The sequence below is a fragment of the Lathamus discolor genome, chromosome W (genome assembly GCF_037157495.1).
Source record: "Lathamus discolor isolate bLatDis1 chromosome W, bLatDis1.hap1, whole genome shotgun sequence".
Taxonomy (NCBI): Eukaryota; Metazoa; Chordata; class Aves; order Psittaciformes; family Psittacidae; genus Lathamus; species Lathamus discolor.
The window spans coordinates 26111071-26125487 of NC_088908.1; the positions used below are offsets into that span (position 1 = coordinate 26111071).

Consider the following 14417-nt stretch of genomic DNA (forward strand, 5'->3'; position numbering starts at 1 on the left):
TGTTATCATAAGTCTCCTCCTCTTGGTGTCTGCACACTGCTCTGCGGTGATTGGGGGAAGGGGTCTTGAGGATGAAGTAAACAGTCTTTCTCTTGTGAGTAGGGGTCTTCAAGATGAAGTAAGCAGTCTTCCTCACAGTGTACTTTTCACCTTTGGCACAGTTGGTCACTCCAGTAATCACACAACTAGCTGAAACCAGCTATATCTATAATTCTTCTGATAACTAGCAAAGATTTAAAACTGTGTGACCTTCCTGCAATATTTATTGCAGGATGGGCAGACAAGGAGTATCCCAAGCTAGCATATGTTTGGGAGGCTCTGTCTCTAACTGATAAGGAGAAGGATGGTGTGAAGTAACTCATTCATGTTTAGTGGGGCCACTAAATCCTGTTATCTCACCACAGACTTACAACACAAACATTGTTCTTTAAAACTAAAGATACTTTAGAAGACTAGTGTGAAACAATTAACTCATGTTTAGTGGGGCCACTACATTCCACAGGCTTATAACATTATTCTCTTTCTACAACCTAAGTTAAGATAAAAAGTACTTTAACTCCATGTTTTCCAGGCACTAGCTTTTCTAATATCAAGTCCCCCTCTCTTTTCTTTACCTTTACAGATTCTTTTACTATGTGACTCCATTTTGCTCAAGAATTCTGGCCCTTTTTAACTTGTCTAATCTTGTGTCTTTAGCGAGCTTTATTTCGGTTACCGAGCAGTGCCGGAACTACGTCAGGTGCCTAAAGTGGGCCTAGGAGGTGGTGCTGTAGCGACGAAGCGTGAAGAGCGTGCGCGGGATTCTCTTGTATCGCGGTGTGGTGACGTGGGACGCTTGCGTGTGACGTTGTAGCGGCTTTCGTACTGCTCTCGGTTTTGTCCTCGCCGTTTTCTGGCTCGCGTCCGTTCGCTGCTCGCTGTCGGTATGGCGAAAGTGGCTGACACGAAGCTTTACGACATCTTGGGTGTGCTACCCGTGGCCTCCGACAATGAGCTCAAGAAGGTGAGGGGAGGGTGGCCGTGCCGTGGGCGTCGGTGGGCGGTGGTGTCGGCGCCCAGGTAGAGTGAGTGGTAGCGCTGTGGGGAGGATGGGCTTGTCGCCGGGCAGGGTCCCGCGGGGCGGCTGAGGTGGGCTGTCCCAGGGCTGTCGCGCAGAGCGAGGCCAGCGCGGGGAGAGTAGCCTGAAGGCTTTAGACTGCCTGAGGCCTGCAGGCGTGCGCCGCTAGGGGAAAGCGCCCGGGGCCGCCGCATTCTCCGGGGTAGGCCACGTTGCGGGGCCGCGGGGACTTGGCGGGTGGGAAGCGCCGGCGTAGTGGGGTAGGTCGTGGCTAGCGCCCAGAGGAGAGGGGATCGGCGGGAGGAGGGTGCAGCGGGGCCTGTTCGTGCTGCCCGTGTTCCTGGCCCGGTGTCGCTGGCGGCCGCTTGGCTTCGGGCGCCGCTCGCCTCGTCCTCACAGCGTCGCGTCCCTTCCGCGAGGTGAAAACTTGGAGCTGGGTTATCAGAATTATAATTCAATGCGTCCATTCCATTCTGTAGTGTAGAAACCACTTTTTTTTCTGGAAGGACTTGATGGTCATTTACACGTAAGGGAGAAGAATTAACTAGGCAGTTTACTAGCAGTGACCTGCTTCTGCTGGTGGGTGGTGCTGGTATTAACTGTGTGTTACATGTCATGCATGTGGCAACCTAATTCGCCCAGGCAATGGCAGTGTTGAAATAGTGTTAGAGGTGGAAGGCATGTGGTGAGAGGGTGGTGCTGTATAACAAATCCAGTCAAGTAGAACTTTTTTTTTTTTTTCCTTCCGTACTGAATTCTCTTAAAGGTATCCGTGTAATGTAAGAATCAAAAACTGACAGCAGTTTTCTGCTTGGATAACCTGTGCTGTTCAATATTAATTTGCTGTAAATTAGATGTACCAGGGAATGTAGAGTTTCCAACAGCAAGAAGTTCATATATAATTGTCACTTGGAGGTCACATGGATGCTTTATTAATCTAATATTTTAATATATATAGCAGTATAGAAAAGTGAAAACGAGTAATGGGTCAGTCAAAAGGGGCTGAGACAAATTAGTGAGTTTTAACTTTTATTGAAGTTGTAATATTGTGCCAGTGTAGACCTTGATTCTGGATCTGTTCCTGATTATATAAATAGTGGTAGCTTCCTTTTGGCCCATGGGTAGTCTTAAGAATTTCTTTCAACTGGAATGCTGTTATCAGCAAAGACATGAGTGCTTGCTCTTTAAAAATTAGCATGCAAGCTCCTCTTTAACTGATAACGTTGTGTAGGTTTTCACTTTAATTTTCAGGGTTTGGTGGAGGTTTTCTGTTTGTTTTCTTACACAGACTCTCTAAAGTGTGTGGGGAAAATATCTTTTTATTACAGAATATGTACATGTGTGGAAGACTATGCTTTGTTACTGACAGGTAATTTGTCCTAATAAGATCTATGATTTTTGTTCTTTCCACTTACCATGGTTTAGAATACTTGGCTTGTGTTAGTAATGTTCTGGGGGTTTTATTAGTTCCTTATCAAATGTTATTTCTTGATTGCATGCAGAAGTACAGAGTATTTCAAGTTGATTAATAAAGCGAAGTAACTGCAAATACAAAAAAGGAATCTTGTTCTAGTACAGAATGGAAAGTTATGATCTCTGTAAAGCTTTGTGTCTAAAGCTCTCTTAATGTTGTAGTTCTAAAGAGTTGGTTTAGATGCTCAGTTCTACAGAAATAGAGCTTTTGAAAAATCCACTCTAAGAACCAGTGTTTCAGTTGTTTGCAGTTTCATCAATGTAGCTTTTTTATATGTATAATTTAAAAGCCAGACTGTATACCATGTAATTTATTAATATCTGTCCCCAGATTGTTACTGGGGGTGTTGAGGTGGAGTGGGGGGGAGAGCTGAGGTCTTTACTGTCAGAAACTCAAAGTGTAGGAAAAGCCTCTGCATGTCCTGTTACTTGCTTTGATCCTCTAAAGTATAAGCGAAATGGATGAAGTATTGCTGTGGAGAAAGTGATGGTCCTGAGAGTCAAAGTACTGGTCAAAAATAAGCATTCTGAAAAATCTCTTCTGGAGACTGGGCTGTAATTCCTCCTGCTGCTTTACAACAATGAAGTTAAAGCAATGATCTGTGCACTTCTGCACATGTAACTCATATACTTAGTTCAGAGAGAATAAATCTTCCATTATTGATATGTAAGGAAGAATAAAATGTGTGTTGTGAGGATTGACTGATAGAGTTGAATGAGGAGCTGAGGCAACCATTTTGTTATTGATGTGTTGCTATGATCGAGGTGAAAGACAAATGAGTTGAAACTTTAAACTGTATTGTAGGTTTTGAGTAGTTTCTGTACAGCAAGTCATTTTCATGCAAGTCCAATGTGATTCTTCCTGTAAGTTAATGAAGATAAGCAGGAAAACTACTAGCTATTGTGCTATAGTTGTGTTTAATTGCAAGTGCAGTTAGTTTATATCAGTGTTGGAATTTTTTTATGTATGTCAGCATTTCACTGTATGAATGATTTCGAAATACTAATTTTCTCACTTTGCTCTATTAGTATTTCCTTTCTTCCTGAAGATGCCACTTGACTTTCTCAGAAAAGTACTGATTAATCAATATTTAAACTAATTTCATACCTCTTTCAACTAGGCATATAGAAAGCTGGCCAAGGAATACCACCCTGATAAGAATCCAAATGCAGGAGACAAAGTAAGGCTCTCTTTTTTACATTTACTATTACAGATAGCATCTAAGGAACCAAATACAGGTGGTGTTACAAGTTGTTAAAAAATAACTGTGAGAGGGAACCCGGTTTTGTGTACTTCTTCCCAACCTCAAAATTTACCAGCATACCTTCTGAAAAAATGCAGCAGTTGGCTGAGTCAAATTGGTTGCTGAGGGAAAACTGCCTGTCTTCATCTGCTGAGATGATGTCAGCTGGCTTTGGCATCTAAGTAGGTATTTGGAAAAGATAGTCAATTTTCCAACATGGAAGAATGGATGTGCTGAGGTTCTTGAAACTGCTGCAGCATAGAACAGATATGTGGGGAGTTTAAGTTAGATTTGTTATGCTAATAGCAATTAAAAAATATCAATTGACTCAGCTGAATTTCTAACAGAACTGATGTCTAATGGTTGCTTAGAGGTGAGCAGAGATGACTATGAAAAGGTACTCATTTGGTTTGAGGACAAACACATGAATATATGCGTTTTAGTAGGTTGCACAACTGTTAGTGTATTTTAACTGCCTAACATATCTTGAAGTCTTTGCCATTAGTGTGTAACTAGGTTTTCTTTCCCTGTTGGCTGCTGCAGTGTTGTGTAATTGGGGCTCTTCTTTGGTTGGATTTTCTTTTTGTTCTTTGTAAGTAAACCATCTTGTGCTGTCTGCAGTAAAGAAGCAAAGTCAATGAAATTTTGCCATAAAATGTCTTATTTTATGATAAGAGGTAACACAGTAAGCCCAAGTCCGACTTTTAAGTCTCACATATTAGAATTAAGATAGGAAACTGTTCTGTTGTGTACCTTCCTAATTGAGCATTTGTGCTGGGCAATAACCAGTAGTAAAATGCTCCCTTGAAGTTCTAAATTATCATGCACTGTTTTGATTCTGTTCCTCTTCTAGTTCAAAGAAATAAGCTTTGCCTATGAAGTATTGTCAAATCCAGAGAAACGTGAGTTATATGATAGATATGGAGAACAGGGCCTTCGAGAAGGTAGTGGTGGAAGCAGTGGAATGGATGATATTTTCTCCCATATCTTTGGTGGTGGATTGTTCAATTTCATGGGTGGTCATAGTAGAAGTCATAATGGTAGAAGAAGAGGAGAAGATATGATGCATCCACTCAAGTGAGTATCTTGATACTTGAATTTGTAATTTCAGCCTTTCCTGATCAGTACTTGACTCTGCTAGTTATATTCCTTATGGTTCTCAGTTCAGATATTCTGTGGTCTACACCTACTTTTCAGACCTGCATGTTGTGTGTAGCCCAGAAGGCAGTCATCTTGAGTAACCTAAGTTACTTACCCTTACAGAACACCTAATACTCTGCCTGGTTATTAGTCTGTATATGCTTTATTAGCATTATTTTCTTGGTTTTGCTCCTTAATTATGTTCAGAAACCCTAATCTGAAAAAGTATTCAGCAATCAAGTATTACTCATGTACTAAGGCTCTGGAAAGACTTGCATTTATAGCATAATACCAGCTGGAACTGAAGTGTAACTGCATAATTAATGGAAAAGCATGTTGGTGGGTTTGGTTTGGGTGTGGTGGTGTTAGGTGTTTTGGGGTGTTTGGTGTTTTGTTTTTGTTGTTTTTTTTTGGGGGGGGGGTATTTTTTTAATGCCGTGCTTGAATATCGCATCTAATTGGGGTTTGTAGCTCTCTGCTTACAGTCATGGTTGGCTTTTTTGCCTACTGATCTGGTCCTAAGTTCTTTCTGAATTAAGCTTTATCTTTCCTGTGGTTGGCAAGCCATTGTAAAGTCTGTTAACGTTTACATGCTTGCTTAGCTTAGTAGCTAGTACTGCATGCTCTATTATTAATTAGCTTTGGTTTTGTTGTTTGTAAACACTGATGTCAGGCAACCTTTTCTCAATACATGGAGTTGAAATTTCTATTCTAACAAACCCTTTTAGGAGAAATACTAAATGGGTTCATAAACTCATAAATTTGTCAATATATGAATATTATTGGAGTTTGATAGTGTATTCAAGAGCTTGTAAAAAAAAAAAAAATTAAAACATGAACAGATCTAAAGAATTGAATGGCCTTGGGGACATGCTAAGCCCTCCCCACTAAACTATCTCATGTGAAAAGCCTGATACAGTAGTAAGTCTTCTGAATGCATTCTTATGTATGCATGCTAAAAATATTGTTAGGACTGTCTTAGAGGGGTGGTTTTCTCACCTGCCTGGTAGAATAAACAAACAAAAATTGACTATGACTAATAAACCTAAAAATGCTAGATCAGCTGGCATTCTATTGAGAAGCACGAGCAATCCTGTCTGGTTTCTTCTGTAACTATGTTCAGGATTGCATGTGTATATTCATATGTATAGAATAGGTTTTTAATGGCTCCTTGTGAAAGCTAAAATGGTGTTTTAAAATCTTTTATTTTAATAGCAGATATAGTCTTTCTATAAAGCTCTATTTTTCTTTAAATTTGTCCTAGGCATCTATTCTTATTACATGGGGAAAGCAAGTTGTTAAATGAATAACCTAGGAGAAATGCTTTATTTTGTAGAGTCTCTTTAGAAGATCTGTATAATGGCAAGACAACTAAACTACAACTTAGCAAGAATGTCCTTTGTAGTGCATGTAATGGGTAAGTTTGCTTATGTTTTTGAGTTCTCTGGTTGTTTTGTCATATAGTGTAATGAAGCATCTCCTATGTCAGATCTGTATTGGTATTTGACTTGCTGGAGCCTGCTCTCAAACCAGAAAACTGTTGATCTTGAATGATACTGTTGATGGAGCTGGAACTATTCAAGGGCTTTTTCTGGGGGAAGTGGGGAGGAAAGAACCTAATTATCATTGGCAGTGCTATTAGGTATGTTAACCTACTGATTTAGAGTGGCTTTGGTCCTATGTTTCTGGAATGAAAAAAGAAGTTACTTTTCATGCAACTGGTGCTTTCTATTCTAGGCAGGGAGGGAAGGCTGGAGCTGTTCAGAAATGTAATGCTTGCCGAGGTAGAGGTGTACGTATCATGATCAGGCAGCTTGCTCCTGGAATGGTTCAGCAGATGCAGTCTGTATGCTCTGACTGCAACGGAGAAGGTAGGCCAAGCTATTCTATGTTACTAAATACATTCACTTGGATTCAACCTCCTGGTTAAATCTCAGGAGGAATATATCCAGGACCACGTTGCTCCTATCTAATCAGTTGGGTCTCAGTCTGATGTCAACATAGAGAAATCATTTTACTTAGAACAGCAGCAAAATTTACAGTTTTTACTGTAAATTTACAGTAAATTTACATACTGAAAAGCAGCCTGGAAGCTTGAACAGTAAGGGTTAAAAACACTTAGATGTGAATATTACTTGTTGCTATTACTGTTACAGTAAACCCCAAGATTTTGTTTTAGAAGCTTTTTATCTTTTTGCAGTCTCCTAACATCCAAGGACAGGTTTAAGCTTTAAAATGGAAACTTAAAGTTGGATTTTAACTTCTTCAAATTAAGAAGATACCTTTTCCTACATTGGTTGTGTTTGGGGGAACCAGTTCAGCACATGATCTGCACTCTGCAATTCCTTTTTAGATCTTCTGCAGTTTGCAGAGTAGTAATGTCACCTTGTTGGGTGATTTTCTCTTAACAATACTTGGAAGTTAGAGTTGGTTTGTGACTAGTCAAAACATTTCATAAATGATGTTGTCCCTGGCTGTCCTGTTTTCAGTTTACATAGTTAACCTACATATTTAGTAGTTTCAACTATGTCATAATGTATTGCTTTGTTTCACAGAAAGGTGGTTTAAGCTGGCAGGTTTAATGTTTTAAGCCAAGTGCATCTGCTTGTGGCACTTAAAGCAGTGTTGAATAAGTACTGGAACTGTATGGTGCATGTGGCCTAGTATTTTGGTTACTCTGTACAAAGCCAATAGCTTACTTGAAAAATAAAGATGAGATAGAACAGAGAATTTAAGTCATTTTGGTAGTCATTTTTCAGTTTGGAAAAAGTAATTGTCTTACTAGAGGTAACAAACGGTGTGAAAACCTATTCTAAGAGTATGAAAGTCAACTTCATAATATGTCAGGAAATGTTAGATCCCTTCCGTGGGAAAACTTTTATATGTTGCTTTTGTATGAAACTGTGATTTGACCGCCTATCTTGCCCCTGTTTTGTATGCAAGACTCGCTAGTTCTATTGACTGCATCTCCATAGTATATGGTGGAGGTATCCTGGAAAACGGGTCTGTCAGTGAACAGAACCTGGTAATCCTTTTTTGGCTGTTGTTAACAGAAGTGGAACTAAGCTTCCAAAATTCATTGAAAGAGTTTAGAATTTATTGTGACTTAAGGGAGGGGAGGTGTTTCAGTTTGGTTTTGGCTTCATCCTTTCTTCTATAGCTGTCATCCTCTAGCATAACAATGAATGGAAAAGTAGGTGTTTGTTTTTTAAGAGCAGTAAGTTGAATGGTGAGAATACTGGAGTCAAATTAAGATTTAAGGAATACTAGAAGTTGTAGACAGTCTTGTTTTGCCTTTCTCTAAAGTACTCTCACTTTTCAAACTTGGTGTATCTTTGTATGTCTTCCCTTTCACCCCCTTTTTTTTAACCCTTCCCCCTTTCCCAGCCAGGGTAAATTGAACTTCAAATTCCTCACAAGAGGAAAGCTTAAACCAACATCTGAATCACTAGTTGTGTTGCATGAATTCCTCAGCCTACTCTCTTCAGAATCAGATGCAGTTATGTGGAAATCTTCAAACTGAAAATTTGTCTGTCTTTAGGTGAAGTAATTAATGAAAAAGACCGCTGTAAAAAATGTGAAGGGAAGAAGGTGGTCAAAGAGGTAAAAATACTTGAAGTCCATGTAGACAAAGGCATGAAGCATGGGCAAAGAATTACATTCAGTGGAGAAGCAGATCAGGCTCCAGGTGTGGAACCAGGTGATATTGTCCTCTTACTCCAGGAAAAGGAGAATGAGGTAATGCTTTTGAGTTTATATTTTAAAAGCCTTTTATCCTAGTCCTCAATGTAGATGGATGTTCCTTTAAAGTAATTGATATAGTTGCAACTCTGGGGGAGATGGCGAATAGCTTTTAATAGATTTATAGCAAGTAACATGGCTTTCATGGTGAGCCAGAAAAACTTTGCAAGTCTGTAGCCAGAGGACATGCAGATTCTGGTGCTTCCTTATGCTAATAAAAGGTAGCTTTCTCTGATCAACTCAGGCTGACTCTGATACAGTGGACACTGTGAAGAGCCATTCAGGATGTTAACTTCAATGTGCTTTGCTTGTGACACTAACAAAATGCTAAGTGTTGCTTTCTTTTCAATGTCTTGCGACATGGCAGGAAACTCCTTTTTAAAATCCCCAGATGGTGCTTTCTGTCTCTGCTACCGTGATTCTGGAAATACATCACGCATCACAGAATAGCGATGTTACTGATTTGCTTAACTGAACAAAGAAATGTGATTATTTTGTACTAGTTTACTAAGCATAAGCCTTAATGTATTTTGGAGTATATACACAGCACTTTTGAATTAAGTATTGCAAATTACCTTTTCCTGTGTTAAGACTCCTGTATGGTAGAGTTGAGGTGACTGCTTTTTTTTGTTTGTTTGTTTGCTTTTGTTTTGGTTTTTTGTGGGGGTGGGGTGTGTTTGTTTGGTTTTTGTGTTATACACTGGAAAAATGTTGACTAGAATGGTGGTGTTGGGAAATTCTGTTATGACAAAGAATAGCATTGGGTACAAATTTAAATTCCAGTCATGTATAAGGATATAATGTTGGTTATCTGAAAATTAAGTATTATGTAAGCTTTTCAAAGTAGTGTCAAGGACTGATAATTTGTTTATCAATTTTACATAGCTCTTTACACATTCTTCTCTTTTCTGTGATATGGGTTGAAATATGGCATTGCAGTTGATTTTTGACTGATAAGGGAGAAACCACCTGTAAGCATACAGAACAGTCAGAGGTGCATGATGGCATCAAATTCCAGATAGTGGATGCCACTTCTGTTTTAGTCTTCTAATAAGCTACATCTAGTTTTACAGTATTAAGAGTTCTGAAAAATACCATACCTTGTCCTAGTGAGTAAAGCTAGACTGACTTTTAGCAAAGCTTTCAGTGCTCTTAATTTCTCTCGAGGTAGGAGTCATAGTTCTGCCAGATTTACTCTGATTAAGACTCCTGAGTGGCTTAAAGACCATTTATGACAGATGTGTACTAATTGATCAAAGCCTTGCTGTAGATGAAGTTAGCTGAAGCAGATATGCATGATAACTAGTTAAATGTTGAGAAACAAAGATGTGGGGTTTGTACTCCAATGCAGGGCAAGTGGTGTCAAACTTTTAAGTTTTGTTTATAGATTGCTTGTACGGAAGATCTTGGGGTTGAGAGAGTACTGCTGCTGTACTGACCTCCTTGTTTAATTTGATAAGGAAAGCCTCACATGATATAGTGTGGCTTGCCTTATCTTGGATGACACTTCGATCAAGCACAAACTTTCCAAGTATGCTATGCTATTTGAATTAACAGAATCAAGTTAACTTTGTACAAAGGAGGCTGCTCTGGCACTGAGTTTTAAGAATAAATAATTCTAAATAATGAGTCTCAGAGATATGATTATGGTACTAGAAAATGCATCCCCTGATTTTTGTGGTTTAGGTGTTCCAGCGGGATGGGAATGACTTGCATATGACAAACAAGATTGGACTCGTTGAAGCACTGTGTGGATTTCAGTTCACGTTTAAGCACCTTGATGGACGTCAAATTGTGGTTAAATATCCTCCTGGAAAAGTAATTGAACCAGGTAAGCTTGACCTGATAAGGACTACTTCGACTATGCTTTTGTGACTCTTTAAAACTTAATCCCATTCTTTTTGTCCTGTTAACTGAACCTAGGCTAGAGAAATTAAGAGAATTGTATAGAGAGAATTGTTCTGAAGAGCACTCTCCAGCTTACTTTTCTTTGAATTGCAGGTTGTATTCGTGTAGTCAGAGGTGAAGGAATGCCACAGTATCGTAATCCTTTTGAGAAGGGTGATCTTTACATTAAATTTGACGTTCAGTTTCCCGAAAATAATTGGATTAGCCCAGAAAAGCTTACAGTAAGTAGTTTTTCAGGCACAGATACAGTGGTCTTATTTGACAGTGTGTGCAAAGTGTGTGTGGGGTATGCTTGCTTTCAGTGCTTAAATTTAGATGCAAGTATAGTTGTTCTTTTACCATTGTTTATAGGCAACATGTAATTTGAAAATCCCCGTTGGAATGTTGATTTATGGAACCTGTGTTTGAAAGCTGTGCAAGTGTTAGGCAGATGAGGGCAGGAGGAAGAATCTTCCTGCTGTTGTGTGATAAGTTTTCACAATGCAACTGTATTAACTGATTGCACCTCTGGCTGATATATGGAGCTGTGGGTTTTCCCTAAGTGGTGTCTTCCAGTTGATACAAATACTTTGAGTACTTCTAAATAAGTATGCACCTCCAGATTTTGTATCAGCTTATTAGACTTCTAAACCAAACCTGCTCTGAGGGGAAGTTTTGAAGTTGTGGGAAACTGGTTGCTTTATTTTAGCAGTTGTAAATGCAGTACTGAATATACTTATTCTTTTGGGGCAGGAACTTGAAGATCTTCTGCCAGCTAGACCAGAATTTCCCAATGTAATTGGTGATGCAGAAGAGGTAGATCTTCAGGAGTTTGATACCACTCAAGGCTCAGGTGGTGGCCAGAGACGTGAAGCTTATAATGATAGTTCTGATGAAGAAAGCAGCCATCATGGACCTGGGGTGCAGTGTGCCCATCAGTAAATGTTTGTCTAAAAAAGTTGCACAAGGATTTTTCTTTCAAATTTTGCCTGACTTGTTTTCAGCAATCCAGCTGGACTGTATAAGTAATCCAGGTGAACCAGTGGACATCTGTTGCTGTATGTGTAACTTTTTGAATTGGTTTATAGTATCTACAGAGTGTAACTTAAACTATAACCACAAGCTTACATCTTCATTTTGACTGTGTAACAGAATAAAGCACTTGAAGATAGGGCTCCTTTTCACATGGGTTTTAAGTTTGCCCTTGTATCAGTGCTTGATTTTTTTTTTTTTTTACCAGTTTTGTGTAGATTAAGTTTCATTTTTAAATTCAAGCTCTACATTGTAAAGTTTGTGTACAATTTGTCCTGAGGCTTGGTATTTGGCTGCACCTGCATAAGCTGCTGCAAGTAGAATAAAGAATTTTCATAGCCTGTATCTATTATCTTAGATGCATGGTAAATGGGCTTTGCACGTAATGGGTTTAGAGCACTGGGAACAATGGAAGAATAAATTAGAAGTGATTGCAAGTTATTTGGTTTCAGGTTTTGTTGTCATGGTGGTGGTTTTTTTTGTGGGTTTGTTTTTGTTTTGTTTTTTTTTTTTGTTTGTTTGTTTTGGGTTTTGTGGGTTTTTGTGGGGTTTTTTTTTTTTGGGTTTTTTGTTTGTTTTTGGTTTTTTTTTCTACCACCTTGTGAACGGCTTCTGCAATTAAAGTAGTTGATGTATAGTATATTTCTTTTGCCTTGTAGCTCTTTCTTTTCCAGTGGCTATAACTGTCTTGTCTACCATCTACACAGTGTTTTTGTACACATCTTAGAAACCAAGATGCTGAAACTGCTATAAGATGAGGTTGCAGTTAGATAACAACTGTGTGCCATATGTAAAAGTTGAAATGAGATAGGACTAAACCGGCAGGGGGAGGCTGCAGCCATGTCTTTTTTACAAAGAAAACACAAGGATATCTTAATTCAATCAGACGATAACAAAATCTTGTAGTCAATCATCTTGTAAATGAGGATTATTAAATCCCAACATAATGGTGACTTTATCTTAGGTTTTGCATCCCATTCAAAGCCAGATTGAGACACTCTTCCTAGAGGAATGTTTCTAGTCTTAAACAAATAATTTGCAGAAAGTAATGTTATATTTGAGAACTTGAGGTTGCAGTAATGAAGCTCATGAAGAGATGGAGATTAGTGTTGTAGTTGACAAAAATACTTTGACCTGGAGAGACAGTAAGTGTAGGTGGGTTTGTTATTTTTGCAGTAGTTTACACTTAGTTTGAACTATTCATAGACTCTTAGAATAGTTAGGGTTGGAAGGCTGCCCTGGAGCATCACATTTCCAACCAGCCCTTCCCTGTTGGTGAGCACGAGGTCAAGCATGGCACCTCTCCTTGTCGGCTCCTCTATTACTGGCAGAAGGAAGTTGTCTTCCACACAATTGAGGAACCTCCTGGATTGCTTGGGTGGGGCTGTACTGTCCCTCCAACAGCTATCAGGGTGGTTGAAATCCCCCAGGAGGACAAGGGCCTGAGAGTGTGAGGCTGTTCCTATCGTCTATAGAGTGCTTCATCTCTTTACATCGCTCTGAGCATTTATTATAGGTGCTGGCAACTGACTGGATGTGTTGGAATGGAATGATGCTCCCCTCCCTCAATGCATCTAGTTTAAAGCTTTCTTGACCAGCCTGGCAAGCCTCCTACCAAAAAGGCTCTTCCCCTTTGTTGTCAGACCAGCTCCACCAGCCTCCAGTAGACCTTGCCTCCCAAAGAGTCCCATGTTCTAAATACCCAAACCCCTGACTGTGGCACCATTGTTCTAACCATTTATTAACCTGCCAAATATGCCTAGCCTTTTTACGGTCCTCCCCTTTATCCTGGAGAATTGATGAAAAGACTATCTGAGCTCCAGAGCCCCTAACCACCTCTCCCAGAGCTCTATAGAGAACTGTCCTATAGTCCTTCCTAATGTTCTCCAGGCTACTGCTATCTATATCACTAGCACCCACATGGACCACTAGAAGTGGGACTTACTAGACCAGGCAGCCTCTCTGCAACATCCCTGATCCAAGCCCCTGGTAGGCAACGCACCTTCCTTGAGACTGGGTCAGGCTGACGGATGGATGCCTCTGTGCCTTTCAATGTAGAGTCCCTTACTAATATGACCTACCACTTTCTCCTGGCAGCACCAGTAGTGATCTTCTTCACCAGTGCATCAGCCTGTTGTTCATGTGATGATGTGTGTGGTTTCCTTGTTAGCCCCCCACAGAGCTGCAAAGCTGTTCTGGGTGGTTACATCAGATTTAGGAGGAAGCCCCTTGGTTTTAATTGTCCTCTTCCTCCTTTATTTTTGGGGGGGGGGGGGGGGGGGTGTTTTTGTTTTTTTTTTTGTTCTGTTTTTTTGTCACTAGTTCCTAGCTTCCTGGGTTAACAGCCTCCTTCTTTCCTCCATGAGCTACAATGGACGCTTGAGACCCCTGCACAGTTTGGGCCTGGGGCAAGCGGTCCAGCTTCCCTAACATCTTTTAGCCTGTTGACAGTGTCCCACAGCTCAGCCACCTGCTGCAGCAGGACCTCCACCAGGGCATACCCAGTGCAGCCCTGTCTGTTGTGCACCCTCCTCAAGAGCCCAGTGCAGACACTCTACACTGTGAGCTCTGCACTCCAGCCTCCCCTCTCAATGGATCTGACTGGGTGCCTATGCTGGCCACCACCAGGGCATCCAGAGCAGAGCTCCCAGGCAGGACCCTGGTCATGAGGTGTGTGCACACCATCCCACTCACTGCCCCCGTGCCAACTGCCATGCCATGCCCTGGTCGCTTGTGCTCCCTGGGGCAGCTTTTCAACCAGTCGGGGCTGGTGCTGTCCCTTCTGGTGCTGCCCCCTGTGAGTCTGCTGCTTGCATCAGCTGAGCTGCTGGCTCCTGGGCAAG

At 40.5% G+C, this 14417-nt stretch overlaps 1 protein-coding gene across 1 annotated transcript; it reads left to right on the forward strand.

Annotated features, from left to right (window-relative positions):
- The first annotated feature begins 810 nt into the window (after positions 1-810).
- Positions 811-12015, forward strand: LOC136004333 (dnaJ homolog subfamily A member 2-like). The gene is made up of 9 exons (XM_065660759.1): positions 811-1003; positions 3652-3711; positions 4628-4851; positions 6251-6331; positions 6652-6785; positions 8456-8652; positions 10342-10486; positions 10657-10784; positions 11296-12015. Exons 1-9 carry the CDS (start codon positions 926-928, stop codon positions 11482-11484), a joined length of 1236 nt encoding a protein of 411 aa, XP_065516831.1. The 5' UTR covers positions 811-925; the 3' UTR covers positions 11485-12015.
- The last annotated feature ends 2402 nt before the right edge of the window (positions 12016-14417 follow it).

Bases quoted from the DNA above. Each gene is read 5' to 3' on its own strand.
- LOC136004333 (XM_065660759.1), top strand. From the start codon at position 926: ATGGCGAAAGTGGCTGACACGAAGCTTTACGACATCTTGGGTGTGCTA. The intron at 1,004-3,651 runs GTGAGGGGAGGG...TCTTTCAACTAG, and splicing joins CCGACAATGAGCTCAAGAAG to GCATATAGAAAGCTGGCCAA. The intron at 10,487-10,656 runs GTAAGCTTGACC...TTTGAATTGCAG, and splicing joins TGGAAAAGTAATTGAACCAG to GTTGTATTCGTGTAGTCAGA.